Source organism: Pantherophis guttatus, chromosome 4 (genome assembly GCF_059756535.1).
Source record: "Pantherophis guttatus breed Tessera chromosome 4, ASM5975653v1, whole genome shotgun sequence".
Taxonomy (NCBI): domain Eukaryota; kingdom Metazoa; phylum Chordata; class Lepidosauria; order Squamata; family Colubridae; genus Pantherophis; species Pantherophis guttatus.
This window is the reverse complement of record NC_142066.1, coordinates 87,909,378-87,935,858: the sequence shown is the minus strand read 5'-3', so window position 1 is coordinate 87,935,858 and position 26,481 is coordinate 87,909,378. Positions and strand designations below refer to the sequence as shown.

The window sequence follows — 26,481 nt, the reverse complement described above, 5'->3', positions numbered from 1 at the left end:
TTTAGTGTTTCTGTGGGTGAAATCCAAATTGGTAATTTTGTGTAATGTTGTTTTTTAATCTTAATCCAAATTAATAGCAATGCATTCCTTAATATGTGTCTTCTAAAATACCCGTGCGTTTTATATTTCTCATCCCAAAGGAATGCATGCCACCCTACTTGCAAGTCGTGTCCTTCGATTACTAATATTCTTTTGTTCCTTAACTCTATCCATTCTTTCAACCATAATAAGCAAGCTGCTTGATAATATATTTCCCATTCTGGGAGTCCTACTCCTCCTCTATCTTTAGTATCTTGCAAGGTTTTTATTCTAATTCTGGGTCTTTTTCCTTGCCATATAAATTTAGTAATTGTTTTATTTAATTTATCAAAGAAGGTTTTATCCATTTTTACTGGTATAACCTGGAGGAGAAATAAAATTTTGGGCAGAATGTTCATTTTGATAGTAGCGACTCTCCCCATAAATGAAATTTGTAAGTTTTTCCAATTGTCCAAATCTTTTTTAATTTGCTGTAATAATTTGTCATAGTTATCTTCTTTAATTGAGGAATCTCTTGCCATTAGCCAAATCCCTAAATATTTTATTCTTTTGGTTATTTGAATCTTTGTACTGGATTCTAATTCTTCCTCTTGTTTTTTTTTTTTTGTAAGATTTTTAGTTAATGATTTGGATTTGTTTTTATTAATTTTTAATCCAGCCACTTCGCCAAATTCTTCTATTCTTTTTATCAATTTCGGGCCTGATTCTAGTGGTTCTTCCATGATAAAAACCAAATCATTGGCAAAGGCCTGCAATTTATATTTTTCATTTTTTATCTTTAAGCCTTTTATTTCTTGGTCCTCTCTTATTTTCTTTAAAAGCGGTTCTAGAGTCAGTATAAAGAGAAGTGGGGAAAGTGGACATCCTTGTCTCACCCTTTTGTTATATCGAATTTTTTGATCATATCTTCATTTATAATTATCGTCGCCGTTTGTTTTGTATATATTTTCCCAATCATATTTTCGAATTTAGTCCTGAATTCCATGAGTTTCAATTGTTTTGACATAAATTTCCAATTCAGATTATCAAATGCCTTTTGGGCATCAAGGAAAACCAGTGAAGCTTGTTTTTCCGAGTGTACTTAGTAATACTCTAAAGTATATGTAATTATTCTCGTATTGTTTTTGATTTGTTGGCCTGGCAAAAATCTATTTTGATCTGGATGTATATGTTTGTTCAGAATTCTTTTTGTTTTTTCAGCTATAATTGACATAAATATTTTAACACAGAAATTGGTCTATAATTCTGTATGAGTTGATGGTCTAAATCTTCTTTATGTATAAGAGTAATTATTGCTTCTGTCCAGGATTTTGGTATATTTGCTTGAACCAGCACTTCATTGAATATTTCCAACATTAACCCTCCTAGCATTTCTTGGATATTTTTATATAACTCCACTGGAAGTCCATCTGGGCCCCGTGTTTTGTTACTTTTTTTGTTTTTTCATTGCCATATCAAATTCTGCTTCCGTTATCGGTCTATTTAATATTTCTTGTTGTTCCTCTGCTATTTTACATATATTTGTTCCTTCTAAATAATCTTTGACCTTTACTTCTGATATCTCTTCCTGGGAATATAAGTTTGAAATTTTTTTTTGTATAATTTCCTTTTTGTCCTCTCTTTTATATTGGATTATTCCTTTGTCATCTTTCAATTGATATATCATTCTTTTATTTTTCTCCTTTTTTAATTTATAGGCCAACCATCTACCCACTTTATTTGCATGTTCAAAATAATTTTGTTTTGACATCTTTATTTTCTGTGCTATTTCTTTTTGGGTTATTTAATTTAATTTTATGTTTAACTATACTCCATTCCTCTTTTATCTTTTTATTTTGGGGGTCTTCCTGCAGTTTTCTTTCTAATTTTTTAAGTTCTTCCTGAATTTTTTTTTGTTGGCGTTTCTTTTCCTTCTTCTTCCTTGCATTATAGGCTATTGTTAATCCTCTGATATATGCTTTTAACCTGTCCCAGAGATTTTGAATTGATGTGTCTTCTTCTTTATTTACACTGAAAAGTATCTTCAACTCATGCTTAAAACTCTGCATGTCCTTTTTAATTCTATTGTAAAGTCTGTTTCCAGTAAAACATCAGCTTCTCCGCTTCTGATCCTGCACCAAGTCTTTTATATATAGTTATATATAGTTGGTCTTTGGTTATTCGGGTCTTCTCCCACGTAAAATTGGAAGTGTCTTGGCGACGTTTCGACGAAGTCTCATTCGTCATCTTCAGGCTGGTGTTCTCGGCTTCGTGCTTCCAGGAGCAATATATAGTTATATATAGTTATTTATATAGTTAAAAGTTTATTAGTCATTGTGTTTCTTCTTTCTTTGTAAAGCCATTGAACGACAGAATAGGAATCTCCAAAGTTCAAAAAACCATAGTTCTTTTCAAAGTAATCCACAATATGTAATGAGTCAAATAGGTTCTTTTCAGGAAAAAACAAGTTTCCACAATCAACACTTTCACTTAGTCACAGCTTCAGTCGCCATTTTGAAACATTTATGTAGCAATCCGTTTGATCTCTTTGTCTGGCTTTTAGAGATGGCAAGTCCTTAATTATCGCTTTTCTCTTTTCAAATTCATTTCAGTTTATTGAGAAAATTCAAATATCCAGCTCTATTTAGTTAATGAGCAATTCGTTCCAATCAATCAGTGGTGAAGTAAAGTTCTTAAAGGGTCTTTAACTTCTTTCCTTATTTTAAAAAATCTTCAAGCCCCTCCGATCATTAGCCGCTAGGTAAGGCTGGGGATCTTATTTGTAAATAACCTTATTAACACGTTACTTCTTGCCTGGGTTGGTGTCACTCGCCTGGCTCTGAAGCACATTGTCTTTTCTTCCTTCCTCCTGCGCATTGCTTGTCCCAATTTGTCGCAGTCTCGAGGCAGCCGCCATGGCTGCCGTCCCCCGCCACTGACTTAGAGGGCTGCCTCCGGCTTCCGAGGAACTTGCCTGTTCCTCTCGGCTGCCCAAGGGGTCCCTCTCTTTTCCCCTGTCCCTTCAGGACAGGGTAGGTCCACAGACCTGTCAGTGGCGGTTAGCCAATCAGGGTTTTGGTGGGGCTCATCAGAGCCCGCCATTTCCCCGATTGCATCTCTGTGACACCAAACCGGAAGTTGGAGGTGAGAAGCATTTTGAGGGCTGTGGACCCTAAAAAGGCTGCCAATCCTAACAGTATCTCTGGCCAAGTACTTAAAAGACTGTGCTGATCAGTTGGCTGGAGTCTTTACCAGGATCTTCAATTGGTCTTTATCCCAGTCCACTATGCCATCTTGTTTGAAGGCTCCCACCATTGTTCTGCTGCCAAAGAAGTTCCCTATCAATAATCTCAACAATTACAGACCAGTGGCATTCACTCCTATCATCATGAAGTGCTTTGAGAAATTGGTCGGCTGGCACATCATTTCTGGTCTTCCGCATACATTTGATAAACACCAGTTTGCATACAGAACAAATAGATCTACAGAGGATGCTATAGCCATCACTCTTCATACTGCTCTGAATCATTTGGAACAGCGGGAGAGGGAGTCTATGTGAGGATGCTTTTTGTAGATTTTAGCTCTGCATTTAACACAATTTTTCCTCATAGACTAGTGTCTAAACTATGGATCTTGGGCTTTCTTATTCAATCTGCCTTTGGATTATGGATTTCTTGTCTGGCTGCTCTCAGAGGGTCAGATTAGATAATCATATTTCTTCATTAGATAATTCATATTTATTCTTAACACTGGTACAGCACAGGGTTGTGTGTTGAGGCCCTTACTCTATACTCCTTATCCACATGACTGCATTCCCATTCACACCAGTAATACTATTATTAAATTTGCAGATGATACAACAGTGGTGGGACATCTCCGGTGTGGATGAGTCTGCCTATCAAGATGAGGTGGACCAGTTGCTTTCGTGATGTGGAGACAATAATTTGGTCCTTAACACCAATAAGACCAAGGAGCTTATAGTGGACTATAGAAGGAATAGATCAGCCATCCAGCCCTTGCTTATCAATGGAGACCAAGTAGAGCAAGTGGCCAGTTTTAAGTTTCTGCATGTTATCATAAAAGAGGACCTGGCATGTTCACATTGCAGCACTGGTCAAAAGGGCCCAGCAGAAATTATAGTACCTGAGACTTCTCAGGAAACAATAACTGAATGAAAAACTGCTGGTGGCCTTCTACCGATGCACCATAGAGAGTATTTTAACTTACTGCACCTGTGTATGGTTTGCCAATTGCACAGTGGCAGATAGGACAGTGCTCCATAAGGTTAACAACATTGCCCAGAAGATCATTGGTTGCCCTTTCCCCTCTTTGGAAGTGCTTTATAGCTCCCGCTGCCTTAAGAAAGTTCAAAACATTCTTAAAGATCCATCTCATCCTGGGCACCCTTTTTTTGAATTATTACCATCTGGCAGACAGTAGAGGATAATAAAAACAAGGACAAATAGACTAAAAAACAACTTCTATCCCAGAGCAGTAACTATATTGAATTCTACTGTATAGTGCAATATTAATGCAATATCTGGGGTTTTCAGTTCAATTGTACAGAATGCAAAGGATATGTGTTTGTGTTTTATTTTTATAGTTATAATGTACACTGAAGATGGCATTTAATTTCGTTGTACGAAGTGCAATGACAATAGATTAACTAAGTTGCATGTAGAGTCTGTCTGGGGCAGTGCATCCCCATCCAGAACTAAAGTCCTGGATCCCAAAGCCTTTTTAATTAGATATGTTGTTTATTGTTTTGTTTTTTTCCTGATAATGAATGGTTGTGCCAAACTATTTCTCTTTTCCTACTGTAAAAGCTGGTCACAGAATGTAGTAACAATTTTTGAATTCAGGATATGCAGGAAAATCTGCATCCTATTAAGGAATAAGAAGAAACATGTAGTATGAAAATTCATCCAGTAACATTCTCTACAACAAGAGTATCAAACTCAAGGCCCGTGGGCTGCATCAAACCCCCGATGAGGTCAGAACCAGCCCGCGCGCCATCCTGGAAACTGTAAGGGGCCGGCTCGCATTGCTTTGGCTCACCCATGCAATCTTGGTGGCATGCATGTGCACAGGAGGAGGCGGGCACACACAGGCCCAGTTCTCTGCTGTCACATGCATGGCAACAAAAGTAGTCTGTGGGACTACAGTAAAAAAAAAATAGTTCACACCATCCAACTTTGTGAGGTCTTTTTTTTTTCCGAGAGAAGTTGGAAGGTCTGAACTATTTTTTTTCACGGTAGTCTCACAGACTACTTTTGTTGCCCTGCATGCGGCGGTGACAAACGGAGCTGGAAACCAGGTTAGTAAAGGGATGTGGCTGTCCTCAGGAGAGTGAGGGTTTGGAATGAGTGGCCTGGCTGAAGGGCCCTCAAGTAAGCCGGGGTGGAGCGGGTGGGGCAGTTCTGCACCCCCTCCCTTGCTTTGTCCTCCACCCCTCTATTGCCTCGCTTAGTTCTTCTTTGTTCTTCGCCACTTCTTCTCCTTGCTGCCATAACAGAGCAGGAGGCTGAGCAACATACTGATGTGGCATACACAAAGCGAGGAGGTTGGGAGTGGAGAACAAAGCAAGGCAGAGTGCGGAGCTGCCCCCAACACCCTGCACCGGCTTACCTGAGCACCCCTCAGGCAGGCCATTAACATCCTGACAACTGCTTTGTCTTAGAGCGGCTCTAGCAGCCCCAACCAGGACCCCACATACGTCACTCAGCCTCTTGCTCTGTTGTGGTGGTGAGCAAGGAGAAGCAGGCCAGTGGCCACATGGGGTCCTTCATGGGGCTTCTGGAGTTGCTGCTGCAAGGCCAGGCAGTTGTGAGGATGTTGATGGCCTGGCTGCAGGGCCCTCAGGTAAATTGGTGCATGGGGCAGCTCCACACCCTCTGCTTTGCTTCATCTTCCACTACCCCCGCCACCTCGTTTCGTCTTCCAGCTCTCCACCACCTTGCTGAGACATAGCTGGTGCCGCTGCCATGAGGTGGGGTGAGAGAGTAAGAGAACAATCTATCAAACCAGTGTGTGTGTGTGTGTGTGTGTGTGTGTGTGTGTGAGAGAGAGAGAGAGAGAGAGAGAGAGAGAGAGAGAGAGAGAGAGAGAGAGAGAGAGAGAGAGAGAGAGAGGGAAGGAGAGCGCACATTACTGCCAGCCCTGCTATAACTCTCTGAAGTTAGATCGGATCACACACACTCTCTCTCTCTTTCACACATACATGCATACTTTATCTATCTCACTGCAGCGGCAATAGTGGCGCTTCAGTGCCCGGCCAGCAGGGCACTTCTCACTCAGCTGCTTTCACCCGGAATTTCCTTTGACAGTGGTGGGATTTGGAGGATGGTCAATCCCCATCACCCCACCAGGCTGGTCTGGTCTGGTAAGGGGGTTGCCTCCCGCTTTCTCCACCATGCCATGATTGGGGATTGACCATCCCCCAAGCCCTGCCGCTGTCAAAGTAAATCCCAGATGCTATGCTGCAATAGACAAATGAAAAGTGCAGCTTTTGCCTAAAAGAGAAAAGGGAATGGAGAGAAGAAAGAGGGAAAGCGGCCGAGCAAGAACCACCCCACCGGCCAGGCACTGAAGTGCCGCCACCGCTGCCACATCAAGAGAGAGAGCAAGAGCAATCCAATCCAACCTCTCTCTGTGTGTGTGTGAGAGAGAGAGAGGAGGGGAACAAAAGTACACAAGAGAGTGATCTGTGTACGTGTGTGTGTGTGTGTGTATGAGAGAGAGAGCAAGGGAGTAATCCAATCCATCCTCTGTTTTGTGTGTTTCTGTGTGTGTGTGTGTGAGAGAGAGAGAGAGAGAGAGAGAGAGAGAGAGAGCGAGCACAAGCAAAAGAACAAGAGTAAGTGTATGTTGGTGTGTGTGTGTGTGTGAGAGAGAGAGAGAGCAAGAGCAAATCCGATCCAACGTGTGTTTGTGTGTGTGTGAGAGAGGGAGGGAGGGAGGGAGAGAGAGAGAGATCTGATCTAACCTCAGAGTTATATCAGGTCTGGTGGCCATGTGCTTCACCACCCATGTGAGCAACATCAAGCCGGCCACACCCCAGGCCACACCCACTTCGGCCCCGGGAGGACAACCACAATGTTGATCCGACTCTCAATGAAATCAAATTTGACATCCCTGCTCTATAAAGTATATACAATAATGTGTGCATTAGGAGAAAAACACACAAAACAATACAGATTTGTACTTAGAAATGATGTTAGAAATGTTAGAAATGACAGTGAAACATGATGGAATAAACCAAAAGTAGGAAAAATGAGAACGTAATCAATCTTGATAATTTGCTGAAGACAGATAGCTGAACAAGGTTTATTGATTATCTATCTATTCTTTTCCCCCTTTGTTCATTTGCTTTTATTTACTTGTTATCCTTTAGGATTGTGAAAGACCAGGCAGGTCCTGCTTAATTATACGGTGTAATTTAAGTTCACTAGCAAAAGCTGAATCCCGTAGCATAGATATGCAAATGCTTTTGAATACAGAGATATTAAAGAAGGTGAGCATTATTTCCTACACTATAATATTGAAATTCTCTAAATAATTCACTTTGGAGTTCAATTTAAATTTGGATTACTGCTTTATCCTAACAGAAGGTTGAGTTTTGGGTTTTTTTTGGAGCAATCTCAGAGGCAGAAAAAAAAATGAATCAGAAAAGATGCAAACCATTATGTTTTGCATCTTTCAAGATGCTCTTTAGTTTTAAAACAAGTGAGCAAACTAAATAATCCCCAAATTTAGATTTTGGATTTCAGTATAACTCCATCAATGTAAGCAATAGATTGAAATATAAGTAATATATAATATATAAAATGTAAGCGATAGGCTCAAAACTGATGCGTACACTTTTAAATGCTGATAGAATTGAATATAATGTTCAGATTTTACTACTGTCAATAATGGATAGAATAAGGACTTAGCCTACTATGCTAAGCTTGATTTGTGGTTCTTTCTGATGCCTTGCTGAATGCTCAGTGTGTGTTGCATTGGAATGATCTGATGTGATTAGTAAAAGTGTTAAGAATGTATTGTTGCCTAACACCAGCTATTTTCATTAAATTAGTTGAGTTGCTTAATTATATGAGCTGTGCCAATGTTCAGTTTGAAGTCACAAAGTAAAATAATTCTCTTGAACTTTGTTGCCCTGCTGTACATAAGAGAAGGAAGAAATTATATTTCCATTTCTAAATTGTCATTTTTTTCCCTTAAAAATGATGTATGACTGACCTTACTCTACTAGAAGACATGTATAATTTTAAAATACAGTAAGAATTACTTTAAAAGGTAATTGCTGGGCCATTTGTGTTAAAGCTCTTTCAAGAATAATTATAGTGGAAAAATACATATATTTAGATTTGTTATTTTATGCAATGTTAGAATTTATTTTAATCATAAAATATTTAATATATAAGCACATTTTAATAATTACATACAAATATCTGCTTCTAATTATGATGCAATTTAAGATGTTCTCTGCTGACGATATTTGGCAGTATCTTACTTTAAATGTGAGAATACTGCTTTTGAACTTTTACATCTAACTTTGGTGTATTTTAAAATGCCTATGATTAAGAGTCTTTGAGAATTGTATGTTTGAAAATCTCCTTATTTTTCAATCTGTAGGATATCTCATCAGTGATTCAGTTTGTAACACGAGCAAAGGTGAAAGTGGACCCAAGCAACCGGGCAATTGAAGTAACTAATGCAAATTCTGAATATGCAACAGTAAGTGGAAGAATCTGAAGAATTGTTTGTTTTAATTTAATGCATTAATGGAATGCATTAAATGATCCAGCATTTAGCAAGGAATTTGTGGTCAGGCCAAAGAAACAGAAGGAGTGTGCCTTTCTTTAAATGCATTAGCATTGATATTGCTGCCACAAAATCCTCTTGTATTTTTTCTTGCTGTGATAAGTCTAGAAGCAAATGATTGTCATCAGGATGTTTGCGCACTAGTTCAGCTTTTTTTTTTTTAAAGACAGAGGGATGGATATTTATTATACACATATCTGCATTAACAAGGTAAATTACATTGCTCACTCTGGGCTTCTTTATTCATTAGGTCTTTAGAAAATCTACTTTGCATCCAGATAGCAGAGAAATACACAAACTGTGTACCAACCCATGAGTTTGGACAAGGCTTTTGCTATATTAGAAGAGAAGCCACCCATGAGGACAATCCTGAGATAGGGAGGAGACCTCAGAGGTTGCATATTCAATGCGGACCACTTGAACCCGCTTAGCCCCATCCCAAATGTTGTCATTGCCGGTTATGGGTCTCTGTGGAGCACCTTAGTATGAGAAGATGCCCTTCTGATGTGGGAAGACCCAACATTTTTTTTTTCTGTTTAAACATTTTATTAAGAGCTGCAGTGATGCAGTGGTTAGAGTGCAGTACTGCAGGCAACTTCTGCTGATCACTCTGTAAACCACTTAGAGAAGGCTGTAAAGCACTGTGAAGCTGTATATAAGTCTAAGTCAATGATTCTCAACCTTCCTAATGCTGCGACCCTTTAATACAGTTCCTCATGTTGTGGTGACCCCAACCATAAAATTATTTTCGTTGCTATGTGTGTGTATGTCAGCGATGGTGAACCTTTTTGGCGTTGCGTGCCAAAAGTCCGAGTGTGGGAGCGCTTGCGCGCTCTCACATGCCAGCACCCATAATGCAATGGGCACCCCCATTTGCGCATGTGCGCATGACCCTCCATGCTCCTAATGTGCATGCGCCTCACACTGCACATGTGCACATGAAATCCGCACTGTGCATGTGTGCGCCCTCCATGCATGCACCCCCACTTTTACACCTCCTGCACAGCGCCTGAAATGGTTATATTCTTGTTTTGCCTCCATGCCCCGTTTTTAGAATTGGGGAGGCAGTGAAGATCTCCAGGCAGCGGAGATCATGGCAACAATGTTTTCGGGTGGCAGCAGGTGTGGTGGGGGTTGAGCGATGGGCCCAACCACAGGCAGCGCGCACCCCCACCCGACCCCCGCTGCTGTGTCGCCAGCTGAGCCAGGCTCTCCGGCCATACGCTGGGGAAGGAGCCGTGGGCTTGGCAGCTGCCCGCCCTGCCAGCAAATGCTGCCCCATGTGCCTGAGCTGACCGGTCGCTCTTCCCTTCCCCCTGCAGCTGCAGTCGCACATCCCAAGTGACCCACGTGGCCACAGGTCATCTGAGCAGGCAGCCCACCACCACCCCGCCCTCACCGGCTGCTGGTCCACCGGTGATCCGGACTGCCTGGGACTGCACAAGTAGCCCGCATGGGCAGAGAGAGAGGGAAGCCCTGGCTTACCTTGCTCTGCTCCCTTAGGAAGTGACCACCGGGATTCCCTCTCTGTGTCTTTTGGCATGTGCGCCAGTTGCTGGTCTTTGCGTGCACATGCGCGCCAGAAACCAGATCAGCTGGCCGGTGTGCATGTGTACTCTGGAAACAGGAAGATTGTTTTCCTGGAGTGCGCATGTGCAATGGGTGGTTGCTCTTCCAATTTCCGGCATGCCCGTGCGCATGAAAACCAGATGGCCGGCGTATGGGAACCCGGAAGAACAATGGGCGATGGCTCCGCGTGCCCAGAGAAATGGCTCTGCTATAAACTATATCTGTTTTCCGATGGTCTTAGGTGACCGCTTTGAAAGGGTCGTTCGACCCTCAAAGGGGTCACGACCCACAGTTTGAGAACCGCTGGGCTAAGTGCTATTGCTATTGCTATTACATTATAGAATAAAATAGAAAATACAAAATCAAATAAGAAGACATGGTGGGGTGGGGGGGAGAAGGGGAAAGAAAAGTGAAGAAGAATGGAAGAAAAGAAAAAAAAGTGTTGACTTCTGACTCCCTCTGTTGCAGTAAAATAAAGCATTAACAACAAACCACAACTTTTTACTTTTCCATAATAATATAAACTAACCATTTCTATAAAAACAAATCAATCTTATCAGTGAAACCCAAAATCAAAGTTTCATTTTTTTCCCTACCTCAAGCACAAAGTCCTGAAGCAGTCTCCATGTGGCAACAAAAGTTATATTCTTTTCTTTAATCAAAACAATCAATTTAGCCATTTCTGCCAACTCCATCAGCTTCTGTAGCCATTCGTCCATGGTGTGAATCGAAATGTCTTTTCATTTTTGTGCGTACAGTAATCTTCCTGCTGTCAACATGTATAAGATCAAAGTTCCAAATTTTTTCTCCAAGTCTTTTTCTATTAAACCCAAAAGAAAAGTTTCTGGTTTCATCTTTATCTTCGTTTTAATAATTTTTTGTATTAAAATATGAATCTTGGGCTTTCTCTCAAAAAGACAGCTCAGAGACAATGTGAGGGCTGTTTTGAATATTATTGAAAATTTACAATATCATAACGAGAAACAGGCAGCCTTAATATTTCTAGATGCAGAGAAAGCCTTTGACAATTTAAATTGGGCTTTTATGTTTAAAGTGCTGAAGAAATGGACTTTGGAGAGAACTTTATTCAAGGAATCAAAGCAGTTTATATGTCACAGAAAGCCAAAATTGTCATTAATGGTGATTTAACTAACTCATGTGAAATTCAAAAGGGTACGAGACAAGGATGTCCCTTGTCCCCTCTGCTGTTCATCTTGGTGTTGGAAGATTAAGCAAGATGATAAAATAAAAGGTATAAGTATCAAGAAGGAAGTTTATAAATGATCTGGTTATATTCTTGCAAGACCCAAAAGATAATATAAAATATTTGATGAGGAAATTAAATAAGTTTGGGGCTTTAACGGGTTTTAAAATAAACAGAAAAAAACAAAGTTGATTAAGAATATGTCATCTCAGGACAGTGATATATTGACTAAAAAGTCAGGTTTTAAGGTCAAGCAAAAAGTGAAATACTTAGGGGTTTTGTTGACAAATACAAATATAAAATTGCTTCAAAATAACTATGTCCCTCTTTGGAGAGATATTAAAAAGGACTTACAAAGATGGGACAAACTGCATTTATCACTATTGGGTAGAATTTCTGTAATTAAGATGGACATCTAACCAAAAATGTTTTTTTTAATTCCAGACATTACCAATATTTGCAATTGATAATCCATTTAAGCCAGGGGTAGGTTCTACTTACCTTTACTACCAGTTTGCATCATGCCCACATCAGACTGAAGGGAGGGGTTTCTAATTCCTTTATCCTAACTGCATTGCCTGAGGGAAACTCAGAGTCTGCTTTCCTCTTACTATCACTCCTGTTCAATAAAAGGTTCCTTTTGAAATCCTAAAGTTTCAAGAGTTTTTACTTTCTTGAACAAGGAGGAGAGGCCGGACCTTACATTATTGAAATCAACAGTGCTCCAACAAATAGTAACAAAGAAGGATGATAATCTCTTCTGCCATATTTTTCTCGCTCTTCAAATAAACCTAGCCTCAATGCCAAAGACATAATCTTTTTAGAATCAAGACCTGGCCTGGACTTGATTCCCATCTAGTGGCTAAATAAACACCTGGCAGCATGAACGTCTACAAAAAATATTTTGGGAACTTACTCAGTGTTCCTTTTGACAGTGATTCTCCTCTTCCCCAATCTTTATTTGATTCCTACCATAATTGGCTCCTTGTCTCAGAATTAGAAATCAAGATTTCAGTTGAAAAGCAGCAGACTGCAGGTAAATGTATAAATTTGCCAGAATTGCTGAAAATACATGCTGATTTGGAGCTCTCTATTAGCCCTCCCTATTTATCACGATTAATAACTTTTATTGCTCCCAAAAATGCTTAATTCTATCACTCTCCTGTTATACTAGAAAGGCAATGTTCCAGACCCAGTTATTTATCACCCAATTAGCTTATTGTTCTGTGCTCAATTTTTATATTATAAGCTTTCAGATTTGTTCTATTCAGATGACGACATTTTAATCCACAAACAAGCATGTTTTAAGGCAGGATATTCCACCATGAATCAATGTGCAATATTAGCTGGAAAATATTATAGTTTTACTAAAGGTGTCCTTTATGTTGCTTTGTTGATTTAAAAGTAATTTTGATTTAAGTTCCTTGTGGGAGATTATGGAAGAAGAATTGATATTATTGTTTTATATTGTTGATATATGGTGCATACTTTCTGTTTAAAGGCTGCTCCTACTCTAAAAGCTATTCAAAGTTTCTGAATGTTGTATTCTGTGTCCCTTGCTCAAGCTCAGATGTCTCAGTTTGATTAGAGATTTGCTGCATTTTTTTTGCGTCCTGCCTGAGTCTATGCCATTTTAGATTCTATGCCATATCTCAGTTGTTCCTAGCGCTGCACTCTTCTCAACAGAGAATGCTTTAGTTGTTCCTCAGGTCTGTTGGAGCCATTTTCCCAGTTTAGGAGCCACAACTTTGAGTATTCCTACATCATAGGGACTTTGTCCACTACTTTTCTCATCCTCTCTAGTTCCTCCTTCATCCATGGCCTTGGTATTTCTTCAGCTTCTCATATGCCTTCTTCCTGATGTTGCTGTCACTTGGCACTACTACGTCTATTATCACCTTTGTCTTCTGGTCCTTATCTACTACCACAACATCTAGTTGATAAGCCAGTGCCTGTATATTCATCTGAATCTGGAGGTCCCACAAGATCTTAACCCTCTGATTCTCCACAACTTTCTGTGGAATTTTCCATTTGGACTTGGGAGCCTCTATCCCTTACACTGCAGATGTTCCAACACACAATGCCAAATATTTTGTTGTGCTGCTCAGGGTATGCCTGCATCATACTCTATTACTATGTTCTATACTGCCTCTGCATTTTGGGTCCTTTCTAGTGTGGTAAACTGCTTCTGTGGATCAGGTGCTTAGTGCCTGTTCTTGTGCTGCTTTGATCAGCCCAATGCTGTTTTTTAATTCATCCCTTTCCATCCACTGATAAGCTTTCGCAATGTATTCCCTCAACTATCTGTCAATGATACATCCTATATAGAGTATTGTCTTACCTTGGCACTTCCTCTGCTTGATCTTCCTCCCATGTCTGCTGCTGTCTCAGGCTTTCTCTAAGCAACATCTTTGGATGCCATTTTACTGATGCACTCTTGGATGCTCTGGATTTTATCTAGGACATTCAGTGGCTTTGACACTTCTAGACTCTGCCCAATCTTTTTTCAGAAAAGCATACATGTTGATGGTATGGATTTTGTTCTTCTCATTGTTGGTACTTCAAAACCTGTCTTTTTATTTGGGGGTTTTTGGATGCTACTGTCTTTCTTGTCTCCTTCTCATGGTTTCAATATGATTAGGATATCAAGATACCTGTAGCTGCTAAGTATGTTTGCTATGTAGCCCACTGGAAGTTCCACCCCATCAATCTTAACTATCTCCCCTCTCTTGGCTACTATCCTTACATTTTTCCTGTCTGAATGACATCCAAATGCCCTCACTATAGATCCGTGGCAGATAGATCAGTAAATTGATATTCTGTTCATTTTTAGTATAAAGTTAGATGTCGTTCATGTAGTGGAAGTTGGTGATGATAGCTCCATTCTTAAATTTATATCCATATCCAGTCCTTCTGATAATCTGACTGATGTGGGTCAAGTCTATGCAGAATAGCAGCAAGAATAATACATCACTTTGGTATGTTGAATTCCATGGCTACCAATATCCCAGTGTTGTCTTCTAGAGTCCCATCAAGTTCTTGATGAAGGTCCTTAATAACCTGTTGACTTTGTATATCACTAGGCATCCACATATCCATGTATGCAGTATTGAGTCACAGCTTTCCTGTAGTCGATCCAGCTTGGTGCGTCTAGACATTGTGTGTCAGATCCGTGTATCTGCCATTCTTCGTGGAAGAAGGGGGGGGATTTGGAGTTGTCACATTTAGTTCTTTTCCCATGTATTCTAAGTATCCAATTTCTTGCCTGATCCTCTTTGTATAAACTTTCCCCTGATTTATAACCATTGCCTGGCGCCAGGAATGCCTGGAAAATTCTCACACCTCAGGAACCTGACATCCCCTCCCTTAAGGAGTGGATAAATAACCTACAAACCACTTGGCCAGTGGTCAGACTAGCGCTACAAGAGGCTAGAGCAGCTTCTAAAATTCAAACTGACAAGAAACGCTGTGAACCCAAACCATTCAAGGTTGGGGACTACGTATATCTATCCACGAAGTTTCTATAATCCTTTCAACCATTTAAGAAACTGGGACCAAAATTCATTGGCCCATTCCCCATCACCAGAATCATAAACCCTGTTACGGTAGAACTCCTCCTTCCTAAGACACTTAGGCGGGTTCATCCAGTGTTTCACTGCAGCCTACTCAAGCCAGAAATCACTTCAAAAGTCAGACCCCCTTTGCCCACACCTCCAACCCATATTAGGGTGAAAGGAGAACAACATTTTGAAATCAAAGACATCCTTGACTCCCACACTCACCACGGTTCCACACAATATTTAGTGGCATGGAAACATCTACCATCCTCTCAGAACAAATGGGTAGCCAAAAAACATGTAAAAGCCTCCACACTGTTAAGGAAATTCCACCTGAAATACCCATACAAACCATCCTAAATCTTAATGGATTATATATTTTATGTCTTTCTAGATGGATTTTTCATTTTTCTGAGGAGGGCGATATGTCAGATCTGTATATCTTCCATTCTTCATGGAAGAAGGGGGGGGGATTTGGGGTTGTCACATTTAGTTCTTTTCTAATGTGTCCTAAGTATCCAATTTCTTTCCTGATCCTCTTTGTATAAACTTTCCCCTGATGTATAACTGTTGCCTGGTGCCAGGAATGCCTGGAGAATTCTCACACCTCAGGAAATGAAAAAGAAGGTGGGGGAACGAGTGGATTGTAAAATGACCCTGAGAAGCTCTTCATATCTATTTCTCAGAGAGGCTGGTGCAATTTGCATTCACACGGGCGGATTCACATTGGAAGGTGGGGAGGGGTTCCTAATTTCCTTTATCCTGAACTGCATGGCCTGAGGGACCCCAGAGCCTGCTTTGAGTTTGACTTGCTTTCATCCCTTTCCATAAACAGTTCCTTTTGAAATACAGCTCCTTATCTCGTACAGCACGCAGACAGCAAGAGAACACAGCAGGACACATCAGTGTCGAGCATGCCGGCTTTGAGCATGCGGGCTCGACAGGCGGCCTCGCTTCACCAGGGGCTTCTCTGCAAGACATAAAGTAGACACATTATTTTTTGCTGGTGGTTTTAGTGGATACCTCTTATGGAACCGCCGTACTAGCCGATCGGCTGTGACATCCTTCTCTAGTACCCAAGTGGCCTCCTCCAAGGGATAGCCCTTCCACCGTACTAAATATTGAAGCTTACCCCTATGGACTCAGGAATCTAGTATGTCGGCTACTTTGTACTGACCGTCGTCCACAGGACCGGGGGGGAGGGTGTGGGTCTGATGGTGGTTGTGGGTTTGAGAAGGCTACTGTAGAATACCGGATGGATTTTTCCCAATAGCGGTGGAAGTTTTAGGACAACTGTAACTGGATTAATTACCTTACTGATGGGGAAGGGGCCTATATATTTTGGTCCTAGCTTTCGGTTTGGTATTCGCAGCTTAATATATTTAGTGGAGAGATATACCAGGTCTCCTCCTTTAAATGGTTTCATTGTGGCCCATTTCCTATCAGCTTGGGTTTTATATTCAGCTGCTGCTTTGTTCAGCACCTCCTTAATCTGTGGCCACAGGGCTTGTACCTTTTCCGCCCATTCGCTGGGAGCAGTTCCAGAATTTAAGGTCTCTAGTTCCGGGATGGCAACGAATTCCTGTTCCGTGACCACCCGGAACAGTGTGCATCCAGTACTGTGGTGTACCATATTGTTATAGGTGACTTCAGCAAATAGTAGTAAGGATGGCCAGTCAGTCTGTTGATATGAGACATAACTTCTTAGGTAGCGTTCCACCATAGCATTAGTCCTTTCAGCTGCCCTGTTGGTGCTAGGGTGGAATGCTGAACTAAGTCCCTGTGTCGATCCTATCGATTGAAGGAAGTTTCTCCAGAATTTTGCCGTAAATTGCACCCTCTCGTATTCTATGAGGTACGCCATGATAAACGTGTTGAATGAACAGTTTGGTTAACCTTCGGGCCGACGGCAGTCCAGCACACGGTATGAAGTGGGCTTGTTTAGAAAAGAGATCTATAACAGTCCAGATAACATTATAGCCATTACTCTGTGGCAGGTCCATTATAAAGTCCATGGCTATCTCATCCCATGGCTTTGTAAGGTTAGCCACGGTTTGCAACAGGCCAAGGGCCTGTTGGCCAAGATATGCGCCAAATTTTGATTTGGCGCATATCAGGCAGCTATTTACATACTCCTCTATTTCCTGCCACATATGCGGCCACCAGAATTGCCGTCTTGTCAGATGAAGGGTCTTAAGGAATCCAAAGTGTCTAGCCGCTTTAACGTCATGGCATTATCGTAACACCGCGTTGCGCAGAGCTGTTAGGACATATAGTTTATCCTCCTTCCAGGCCAACCCATCTTCAACCTTGAAGAGTTGTTGGTGTTTAGGTAGCCACTCATCTGTTTTTAACTCAGCATGGAGCTTGTCTTTCCACTCGTGCGTGGGCCCTGATGGCACTAGACTGCCTCCCGCCAGTTGCTTGGTGGGTACCATAGCCTGTACAATTTCATCTCTTTTGCTATGGTATTGTGGCATATGAGACAGGGCATCCACCAAAAAATTCTTTCCTGCTGGCACATACTTTAAAGCAAAGTTAAAACTTTGCTTTGGAAGTATTGGGCCCACTGCACCTGTTTGGGAGACAATTTTCTAGGGGTTTGCAAAGAGATCAGGTTTCGATGGTCTGTCCAGACTTCAAATTGTTTCCTAGTCCCCTCCAATATATGTTTCCAGGTAAGAAGCGCCCACCGAACGGCGAATGCCTCCTTCTCCCAAATAGCCTAGCCCGCTCTGCAGGAGTGATTTTTTTTGATGTATACGCACATGGTTGCAGTTGGCCTTGTTCATTCAGTTGTAATAACACAGCACCGACAGTTACGTCGCTCACATCCATCTGCACTACAAATGGTTTGTCTTGATTTGGGTGTTGCAATATGGGTTCCTGAGCGAACAAGGCTTTTGGAGCCTCGAACGCCTTTTGGCATTCAGGAGTCCATGTTATGCTCTGACCTGGTTTCACTTGGGTAACACTCCCCTTCGTGTGTAAGAGATTGGTGAGAGGTAAAGCTATATGGGCAAATGCCAGAATGAATTGGTGATAAAAATTAGCAAAGCTGAGGAAACTCTGCACCTGTTTTCTCGTCCACGGGGCTTGCCGCTCTATTACTGCAGCAACCTTTTTGGGGTCCATCCATAGACCCTTTTTGGAGATTCAATATCCCAAATAGTCCAACTCAGTGCAACGGAACTCACACTTCAACACTTTAACAAAAAGTTTAGCCGCCAGCAGTTTTTCCAGCACCTTGCGAACTAATTGTGTGTGTTGTTCCATAGTGTTAGTGTAGATAAGGATATCGTCAAGATACACTAACACTCCCGGTACAGGTATTCATGTAACACCTCATTAATGAGTTCCATGAACACCGCCGGGGCTCCCTGTAGGCCAAACGGCATGACTTGAAACTTATAACTGCCGAGAGGGCAATTAAAAGTGATCTTCCACTCGTCACCTTCCTTAATACGGATGTGATAATACACCTCCCTTAAGTCTAGTTTTGTGAAGATCTGGCCAGTAGACAACGTGGCTAATAGATCTTTAATCAGCGGTAATCACTGCATTCAGGCCACAGAAATCGACACAGAGGTGTAGACCATCGTCCTTTTTTTCCCGGAATAGAACCGGAGCGGCCATATGGGCTCGACTAGGCTTGATAAAACCCCTGGCCAGGTTACTATCAATATATCTACGTAATTCCTCAACCTCCTTGGGGGTCATTGCATACATGCGAGGTTTGGGTAGTTTCGCCCCAGGGACTAATTCTATTACATAGTCCATTGGGCGATGGGGTGATAGTGCGTCACATTCTTCCTCGCTAAATACTTCTGCCAAGTCCACATACACCTCTGGGGCTCCTGGCATTCGGGGTGCTCTCTGCCGCCAGGTTGTGGTTAGCTGGGTGTCACCATTTCAACCTGCATTTACTCTAGTGCTGACATAAGAGGGAGAAGAGGGGGCAGCTGGCAAGAGGACACTTGACTTCTCATCTACTTATTTTCCCTGAAGATACTATCCCCTAGGAGATGAAATAGGAGGGGGGACATTCCTGGGAGCTGAAGTAGTAAATATGGGGAGAGTGATTTGGAAGATGGCCAATGAGACGCAGAGAATTGGGGAACAGAAAGGGAAGGTTTGGGGTCAGGAAGTCAGTGTTGGCTACACCATGATCGGGGACAGATTGCCGTGCTTAATAAATGAAAGATTTCATCAAAGACTATTTGTTTGGAAGTGCAATTTATTTTATTTGAGACGACATCGAAACTTGACAGATAGCCAACACTCCTTTCCAAGCCAAGCTGGCTGACCTCCAAACCTCCAGCTCCCTTCCAGATGTATGGAGTGAATGGAGATGCAGCCCGGACATCATGGCAGAAAGCAAACTGTCCGAAGAGAGCTTAATTCAGGCAACTGGAAAAGAGCCAGTTCTGATCCCAGCCAGCTTGGATGCTACAGGGCCTCAGGATATTACGGAGCCTCAACCCCCCCTCCTCCATCGAAGCTGCCAGACAGCCAAGATCAGATGATCGTGCCACAACCCAAGAAGAGAAAAGATGAGTATTTGGGGTTTTTGCCAAAATCCGCAGAGGCTGAGTTTCCCGTCCCGAGGGTTCATGGGAAGGGGAAACCACTAAGTGAATTGGGACTGGCAGCAGGCGAGGCACCAAAAAGCTTCAGGGAAGCCACTCAAGAGCCCCATAGATGAATTGAAGGAGAAATTTGACTATGCCATCCTTGGGGAGGAGGGGCCATCATGCAGGACAAAGGAGAAAAAGGAACCAGTCTGGGCTGATGAACCAAGAGGCCGTAGACTGAAGTACAGCCCTTCCCCCCCCCCCAGCAGAAGGAGAATAAGCCCAAAGATGCATCCATGGGTTCCTCCCTTACACAATAAGCAGAGCAGTCTGGATAGGACATCACCTCCCTGCCCTAGAATGAGAGATGAGGAAGAGGACCAGCCGCACCGAGGCCAGGCTTACAGAGCCCCACCCTGGGAGGAGAGGGCAGCGAGGGAGGACCCACCCCATTTCAGAGGGAAGTTCGATAGCGATCCAGACCAGCTAGCCCAATTCCTCGACACAGCTGAGATCTACATCGAGCGCTATGGACACCTCTACCCATTTCCCACAGCCCTAGTGAGTGCCATTTTAGAAGGGTTGGAGGGAGAAGCAAGGAGGTGGTCAGCAGGAGGTGTTCTCTACAAGAACAGCCCCCCCCCAACTGCAAGATGCAGATAGGTTCTTATAACTACTACGAGCCCGGTTCGAGGAGGCAGAGGAGGACCCCTATGTGGAGGACGAGCTCAGGAACCTAATGCAGAAGGGGAGGCCCATCAGAGAGCATATCCGTGAATTCAGGAGAGTCATTGGGATCTTACCTCCCTTACCAGAGCGACTACTGGTGTATTTCTTTAGAACAAGCCTAGACAAGCGAATCGCCCAAGTGACAGCTTATCGGGACATCCCGAACCGACTCTCCGAATGGTTCCGAGTAGCGATAAAAGTCGACAGAGGGTTGCGAGCCAACAACATGTCAAAGCAACCAAATGGCAAGCAGAGGGGCCAACCAGACCAGGGACCACCCATTAGACGAGAAACCACAGCACCACAGCCCACCCAGAGGCCTGTCGTCCCACGGAGCCCACTGAGGTGCTACAGGTGTGGGGGGATTGGTCACTTGGCCACACCATGTGGAACCCCAAGGCCGAGATCAGACCCACCACCCAAGGCACAACCGGAACGAGGGCCCAAGCGCGCCACCAACGCGCCATGGAAAATCCCCCAGGGTCCAGAGGTCTTCACCCACCTAACCGAAACAAGGGGGATCCAGATGATGGAAATCAATCCCCTGAATCGTATGACAGCGAGGACGAGGGTGAAGACGACCCAATGGTGAGTGGACCCATCCACCCTTTTCTCTTCCCTATATGCCTAATGGCCCCAAAAACAGGGACCCAAGGGACTTTCCAAGTCCTAATAGATTTGGGCTGCACGAGGTGCCTGATTAACCTACCCACAGTCCTAAAATTAGGGATCCGAGTCAAAAAGCTCAACTACCCAGTTCGATTTGAACAAGTTGATGGGTCTCTAGTGGGGGGAACTTACGCCACACACCTGACCGAACCAGTGAAGCTGGAGCTAGCAGATCACTGGGAAACGGTTTGGTTCATAATAGCCCCCAAAATGACAGATCCAGTCATACTGGGACTCTCTTGGCTAGACAAATGGGGCCCCATCATCTGGTGGCAAGAGGGAACCCGCAGACTGAGGATAGCAACGGGCCCCCAACCCCTGCCGCTCCAACCAGGCGAGATGCCCCCCACGCAGGGGCCCCAATTCCTCCCGCCGCAACAAGGGTCCCTCCCTAAGGGTACACCAGAGCACCTGGCGGCCACATCTGACACCTCCCATGAGATAGAACAAATCCCAGAGGAGTACCAAGACCTTGCAGAGGTGTTTAGCGAGGCCGAGTGTGACGTTCTGCCCCCCCCCACTGTGAGGCCGATTGTGCCATCGTGATCATCCCTGGGGCGAAACTACCTAAACCCAAATTGTATGCCATGACGCCCCGTGAAATGCAAGAAATGCAGAACTACATAGACAAGAACCTACAAAGAGGTTTCATTGAGCCACCCAAACCACGGGTCGCGGCACCGGTCCTTTTCAAAGAGAAGAAAGACGGCTCTATGCACCTGGTGGTTGATTTTAGAGTATCAACGCTGTTTGCGTACACAACTTATATCCCCTTCCCCTCATGAAAGACATGCTAGCTCACCTGGCCAAAGGGAAAGTTTTCACCAAACTAGACCTCCGTGAAGCCTACTATCAGGTACTCATCAGGGAAGGAGATGAGTGGAAAACAGCATTCAACTGACCCTTAGGGAGTTTCCAATTTAAGGTGATGCCATTGGACTGCAGGGAGCCCCGGCGGTGTTCATGCAATTGATAAATGAGGTTCTACATGAGCACCTCTATAAGGGGGTCCTCGTCTACCTAGATGACATTCTCATTTACACAGAAACCATAGACGAACACATATCCCTCGTCCGTCAAGTGCTGGAAAAACTGCTGGGGGCGAACCTATATGTCAAGCTATCAAAATGCGAGTTCCACCAGTCATGGCTAGACTACTTAGGCTACTGAGTGTCAAACGAGAGGATAGAAATGGACCCAGCCAAAGTACAATCAGTTTTAAACTGGCAACCCCCTCGCACCCGCAGACAACTGCAAAGCTTCCTGGGGTTCGCGAACTTCTACAGACAATTCATCCCCTCTTTTGCAAGAATTGCCAAACCTCTGACGGACCTCCTAAAAACAGGGAGTCCAGCAACAAAACCCCGCCCAGGACAACCTTTACAGTGGGACCTAGCCTGCCAACAGGCATTCGAAACACTAAAAAAAATGTTTGCAAAAGAACCAGTCTTAAAGCATCCTGACCCCGAACAACCCTTTGTCATCCAAGCAGATGCCAGCGATGTGGCAGTGTGGGCTGTGCTACTCCAAAAGAACAGCCAAGGGAATTTACAACCTTGTGCCTACATATCCCGCAAACTCACTGACACAGAAAGACGATGGGCGGCGTGGGAAAAGGAAGCGTTCGCAGTGAGATGGGCGCTGTTGACCTGGCGACACCTGCTAGAAGGAGGCCAGAGACCGTTCGAAGTTTGGACTGACCATAAGAATCTGGAGGCCCTCAGGACCCCATGGAAGTTGTCGCCCAGGCAAGTCCGGTGGGCCCAATACTTCAATCATTTCAACTTCAAGCTGAAACACATCCCGGAGGGGGGGAACTTTCTGGCCGATGCCCTCTCCCGAATGCCTCAATACAACAGCGAGTGGGAGCAGGTAGTGAATGCCATCATCCCCTCTGCCCAAGGAGTAGGTCAGGTAATCACCAGATGTCACGACCAGCAAGGCCAACCTGCAAGTGACTTAACGACAAGACTCAAAACTGAAATATCGGCGGTTCCGAGATAATCAACATCTCTTGACGAAAAGGGATGACCTAGCATGGAAGGGAACAAAACTCTATGTCCCAGAGACTCTACGCACCCTGATCCTCAAGAGAAGCCACGACGTTAAACCAGCGGGAGATTTTGGCTTCCTAAAGACTATGCACTTAGTACGAAGACAGTTTTGGTGGCCCCACATGAGAAAAGACGTAGACAGTTATGTGAAAAGTTGTACCATCTGTGCCACGATGAAAAAATGACCAGGAAGACCTCCCGGGTTGCTGCAGCCAGTAGCTGAACCGACAAGGCCATGGGAAGAGATTGCAATGGACTTCATAGTAGAACTACTGAGGAGTAGTGGAAACACAGTGATCTGAACTGTAATAGACTTATTCTCCAAACAGGCACATACCCTGCAGCAGGCTACCCTCAGCTCACCAGTTGTCCAAACTGTTCCTGAAACACATCTACCACCTGCATGGAGTACCCAGAAGAATCATCTCCGATTGAGGTGTCCAGTTCACAGCAAAATTCTGGAGAGAATTCCTACGGTCCATAGGATCATCCCAAGGCCTCAGCTCAGCATTTCACCCAAGCACCAATGGGGGGAAGGAGAGACTGAATGCCGTGAGATGCTACATCGACTACCAACAGTCTAATTGGGTGGACCTCCTATCTTTTGCAGAGGTCGCGTATAATAATGCTGTCCACAGTAGCACAGGACTAACCCCATTTAAGGTAGTGAGTGGTATGGATTTTGTCCCCATGCCAGAGTACCCAAGGGAGCCCCCTGCCTCAGTCAGTTTGACCGATTGGATGGAAATATTGAAAGAAACCTGGGAGAATGTCAAGAAGGCATTAGCCAAGGCAACACAATCCTATAAGAAACAAGCAGATAAGCACCGAACTCCCCAAAGACCATTCCGAGTGGGAGAGAAGGTCTTCCTCTCTGCCAAGTATTTGAGACTCAGACTCCTGAGCAGGAAACTGGGCCTGAAATTTATAGGACCATTCCCTATAGTAAAAGTAATCAACCCGGTTACAGTACAAGTGCAGCTGTCCCGACTACTAGGGAGGATACACCCCATTTTCCACAGTAGCTTCCTGAAACCTGTGGCGGGGTCAACTCTAAGGCCGGTTCCACGTGACCCCCCCCAGGCCCCTGGTCATTGGGGGCTATACTCACTATGAGGTACAGCGAATTCTTGATTCGAGGTGGCACAGGGGTCACCTCCAATACTTAATCAAGTGGAAGGGTTACTCCTTGTCAGAGGCTTCCTGGGTGAAAAGCAGAAACATCCAAGCTGACCGCCTTATAGCCAAGTTCCATGCAGATCACCCGGGCAAGACAGGAGGGGGCGGGACACATACCCCCGGATGGGGTAACGGTACTTAATTTGTTGTTTGTTTTACCCAGGCCACCCTGGAAAAATGAAGGGGGAGGGGCCGGATGTCAGCACTTCAACCTGAATTTACTCTAGTGCTGACATAAGAAGGAGAAGAGGGGGCAGCTGGCAAGAGGATGCTTGACTTCTCACCTACTTATCTTCCCTAAAGATATTATCCCCTAGGAGATGAGATGGGAGGGGGGACATTCCTGGGAGCTGAAGTAGTAGATATGGGGAGAGTGATTTGGAAGATGGCCAATGAGACGCAGAGAATTGGGGAACAGAAAGGGAAGGTTTGGGGTCAGGAAGTCAGTGTTGACTACGCCACGATCGGGGACAGATTGTCGTGCTTAATAAATGAAAGATTTCATCAAAGACTATTTGTTTGGAAATGCAATTTATTTTATTTGAGACAACATCGAAACCTGACACTGAGTATCCTTTGTTTATTCCGGGAACTCGCTGCCCATGGTTCAGGACCGAGTTCCAGACATAGTTTTCTGTATCCCCCCCCCGCACCATATGGTGGGTTTCCACTTATCTAACCATGCTAAGCTCAATATAATTGGTTCTATTATGCTGTCTACTACTACAAAGCGAATGAATTCCCAATGGTCCCCAATCTCCAGCTTTACTAATTCCATTACCCGTGTCGCTGGTGAACCCCCCCATGATGGATCCGTCCATCTGCTCGAACCGAATGAGTGTTTTCAACTGGTTTAGGCGGAGCCCCAGTTGAATTGTTAGGGAGGTCTGCATCAGATATCTGGTACACCCAGAATCGATCAAGGCTCCCTGAAGCACCACTGCATCAGTGCGCAGGTTCTGTAGGCCAACTTAAATAAGAAAAGGGATGTATGGGTGCACTCACCATTGGATCCTGGCCATCTTCCTTCTCACTATCTCCCAGAATCACAGGTAAGTCCATAGACCCAACCAGGGTTCCGTCCTCCCTAGCAGAGTTGTCTCTGTCAACCAGCAAAGTCTGCGACACTACTCAAGATCGCTCTGGGGTCGCTCAGGTTCTTTCCTTTCCACTGGTTCATTCTGAAGTATGGCCCCCTGGAGTCTGGGAGGGAGGGAATGGACAGTCCAAAGCCTTATGCCCAACCTGGTTACATCTGAAACACCTAAACGGTGCTCTGCGGGTGGATCCCGTGGTCCCAGTCGTAGGGGTTGGCCTTCCGAAATCCCTGACAGTAGACGGCCTCTCTGGGGCTCGTCTTGACTGTGCGGGCCAGGTAATCCCCTTAAATCTAAATTCCTTCAGGCCAATGTCCAGGTCAATGGCCGCCTTGAACCATTCCACCAGGCGGGGAGGGAGTCCACGGTACATGCAGGCTTGCTGTAGATCCCGATCTAGACCAAGGTGGAACCGATGTACTAGCATTCGTTCAGGCCACCCCTGTAGTCTGCCTATGATTGCCTGAAAGTCCTTTACATAGTCCCTGGCCAGCTGGCCCCTCTGTTTTAGGGACACCAACTCCCCCTCTGCCTGTTGTTTCCGGGAATCATCCTCAAAATGCGCCCTAAGGCCCTCCAGAAACAGCCCTACATCCGTTAGCTCCCGGGCATGGTCAGTATGGAGGTCAGCCACCCAGTCCGCTGCCTCCCCCTGCAACACTGTTGTGATAGTCACCACCATGGACCACTGGGAGGGGTAGAACTGTCCATACAAGTCAAGATAACTAATGACTTGGCTCAAAAAAATTGCTACCCTATCTGGGCTGCCATCGAAAAATGCCTGTAATGGTGGAGGGACGCACATCATCTGGGGTAGCCAGGGGCCCGGTCCTGGGGCCCACATGTACGGCTCTCCAGGGGGTGCCTGCGGGGGTGGACAAGCCACCTGATGGTCTTGAGTCTCAGTTGTTTGCCCCATACTGTCCTGTCTACTATCCCTTGTGACTGGCACATGGGCATGCCTGGTGCCATGGTCAGCAGGCACCACTCCCCCCCCTGGCAGAT

General features: G+C 44.2%; 1 protein-coding gene across 4 annotated transcripts in view; it reads left to right on the top strand.

Moving 5' to 3' along the window:
• The window catches only part of ITGA9 (integrin subunit alpha 9), a 588,487-nt gene that overhangs the window by 450,897 nt on the left and 111,109 nt on the right, over positions 1-26,481 (top strand). For 3 of the 4 annotated variants that reach the window (XM_034423994.3, XM_034424808.3, XM_087892455.1), the window contains exons 25-26: positions 7,412-7,531; positions 8,656-8,757. In XM_034423994.3, coding sequence (XP_034279885.1) covers positions 7,412-7,531; positions 8,656-8,757 — 222 coding nt within the window. The remainder of the gene's footprint in view (positions 1-7,411; positions 7,532-8,655; positions 8,758-26,481) is intronic. The other variant, XM_034425607.3, reaches the window with a different exon arrangement.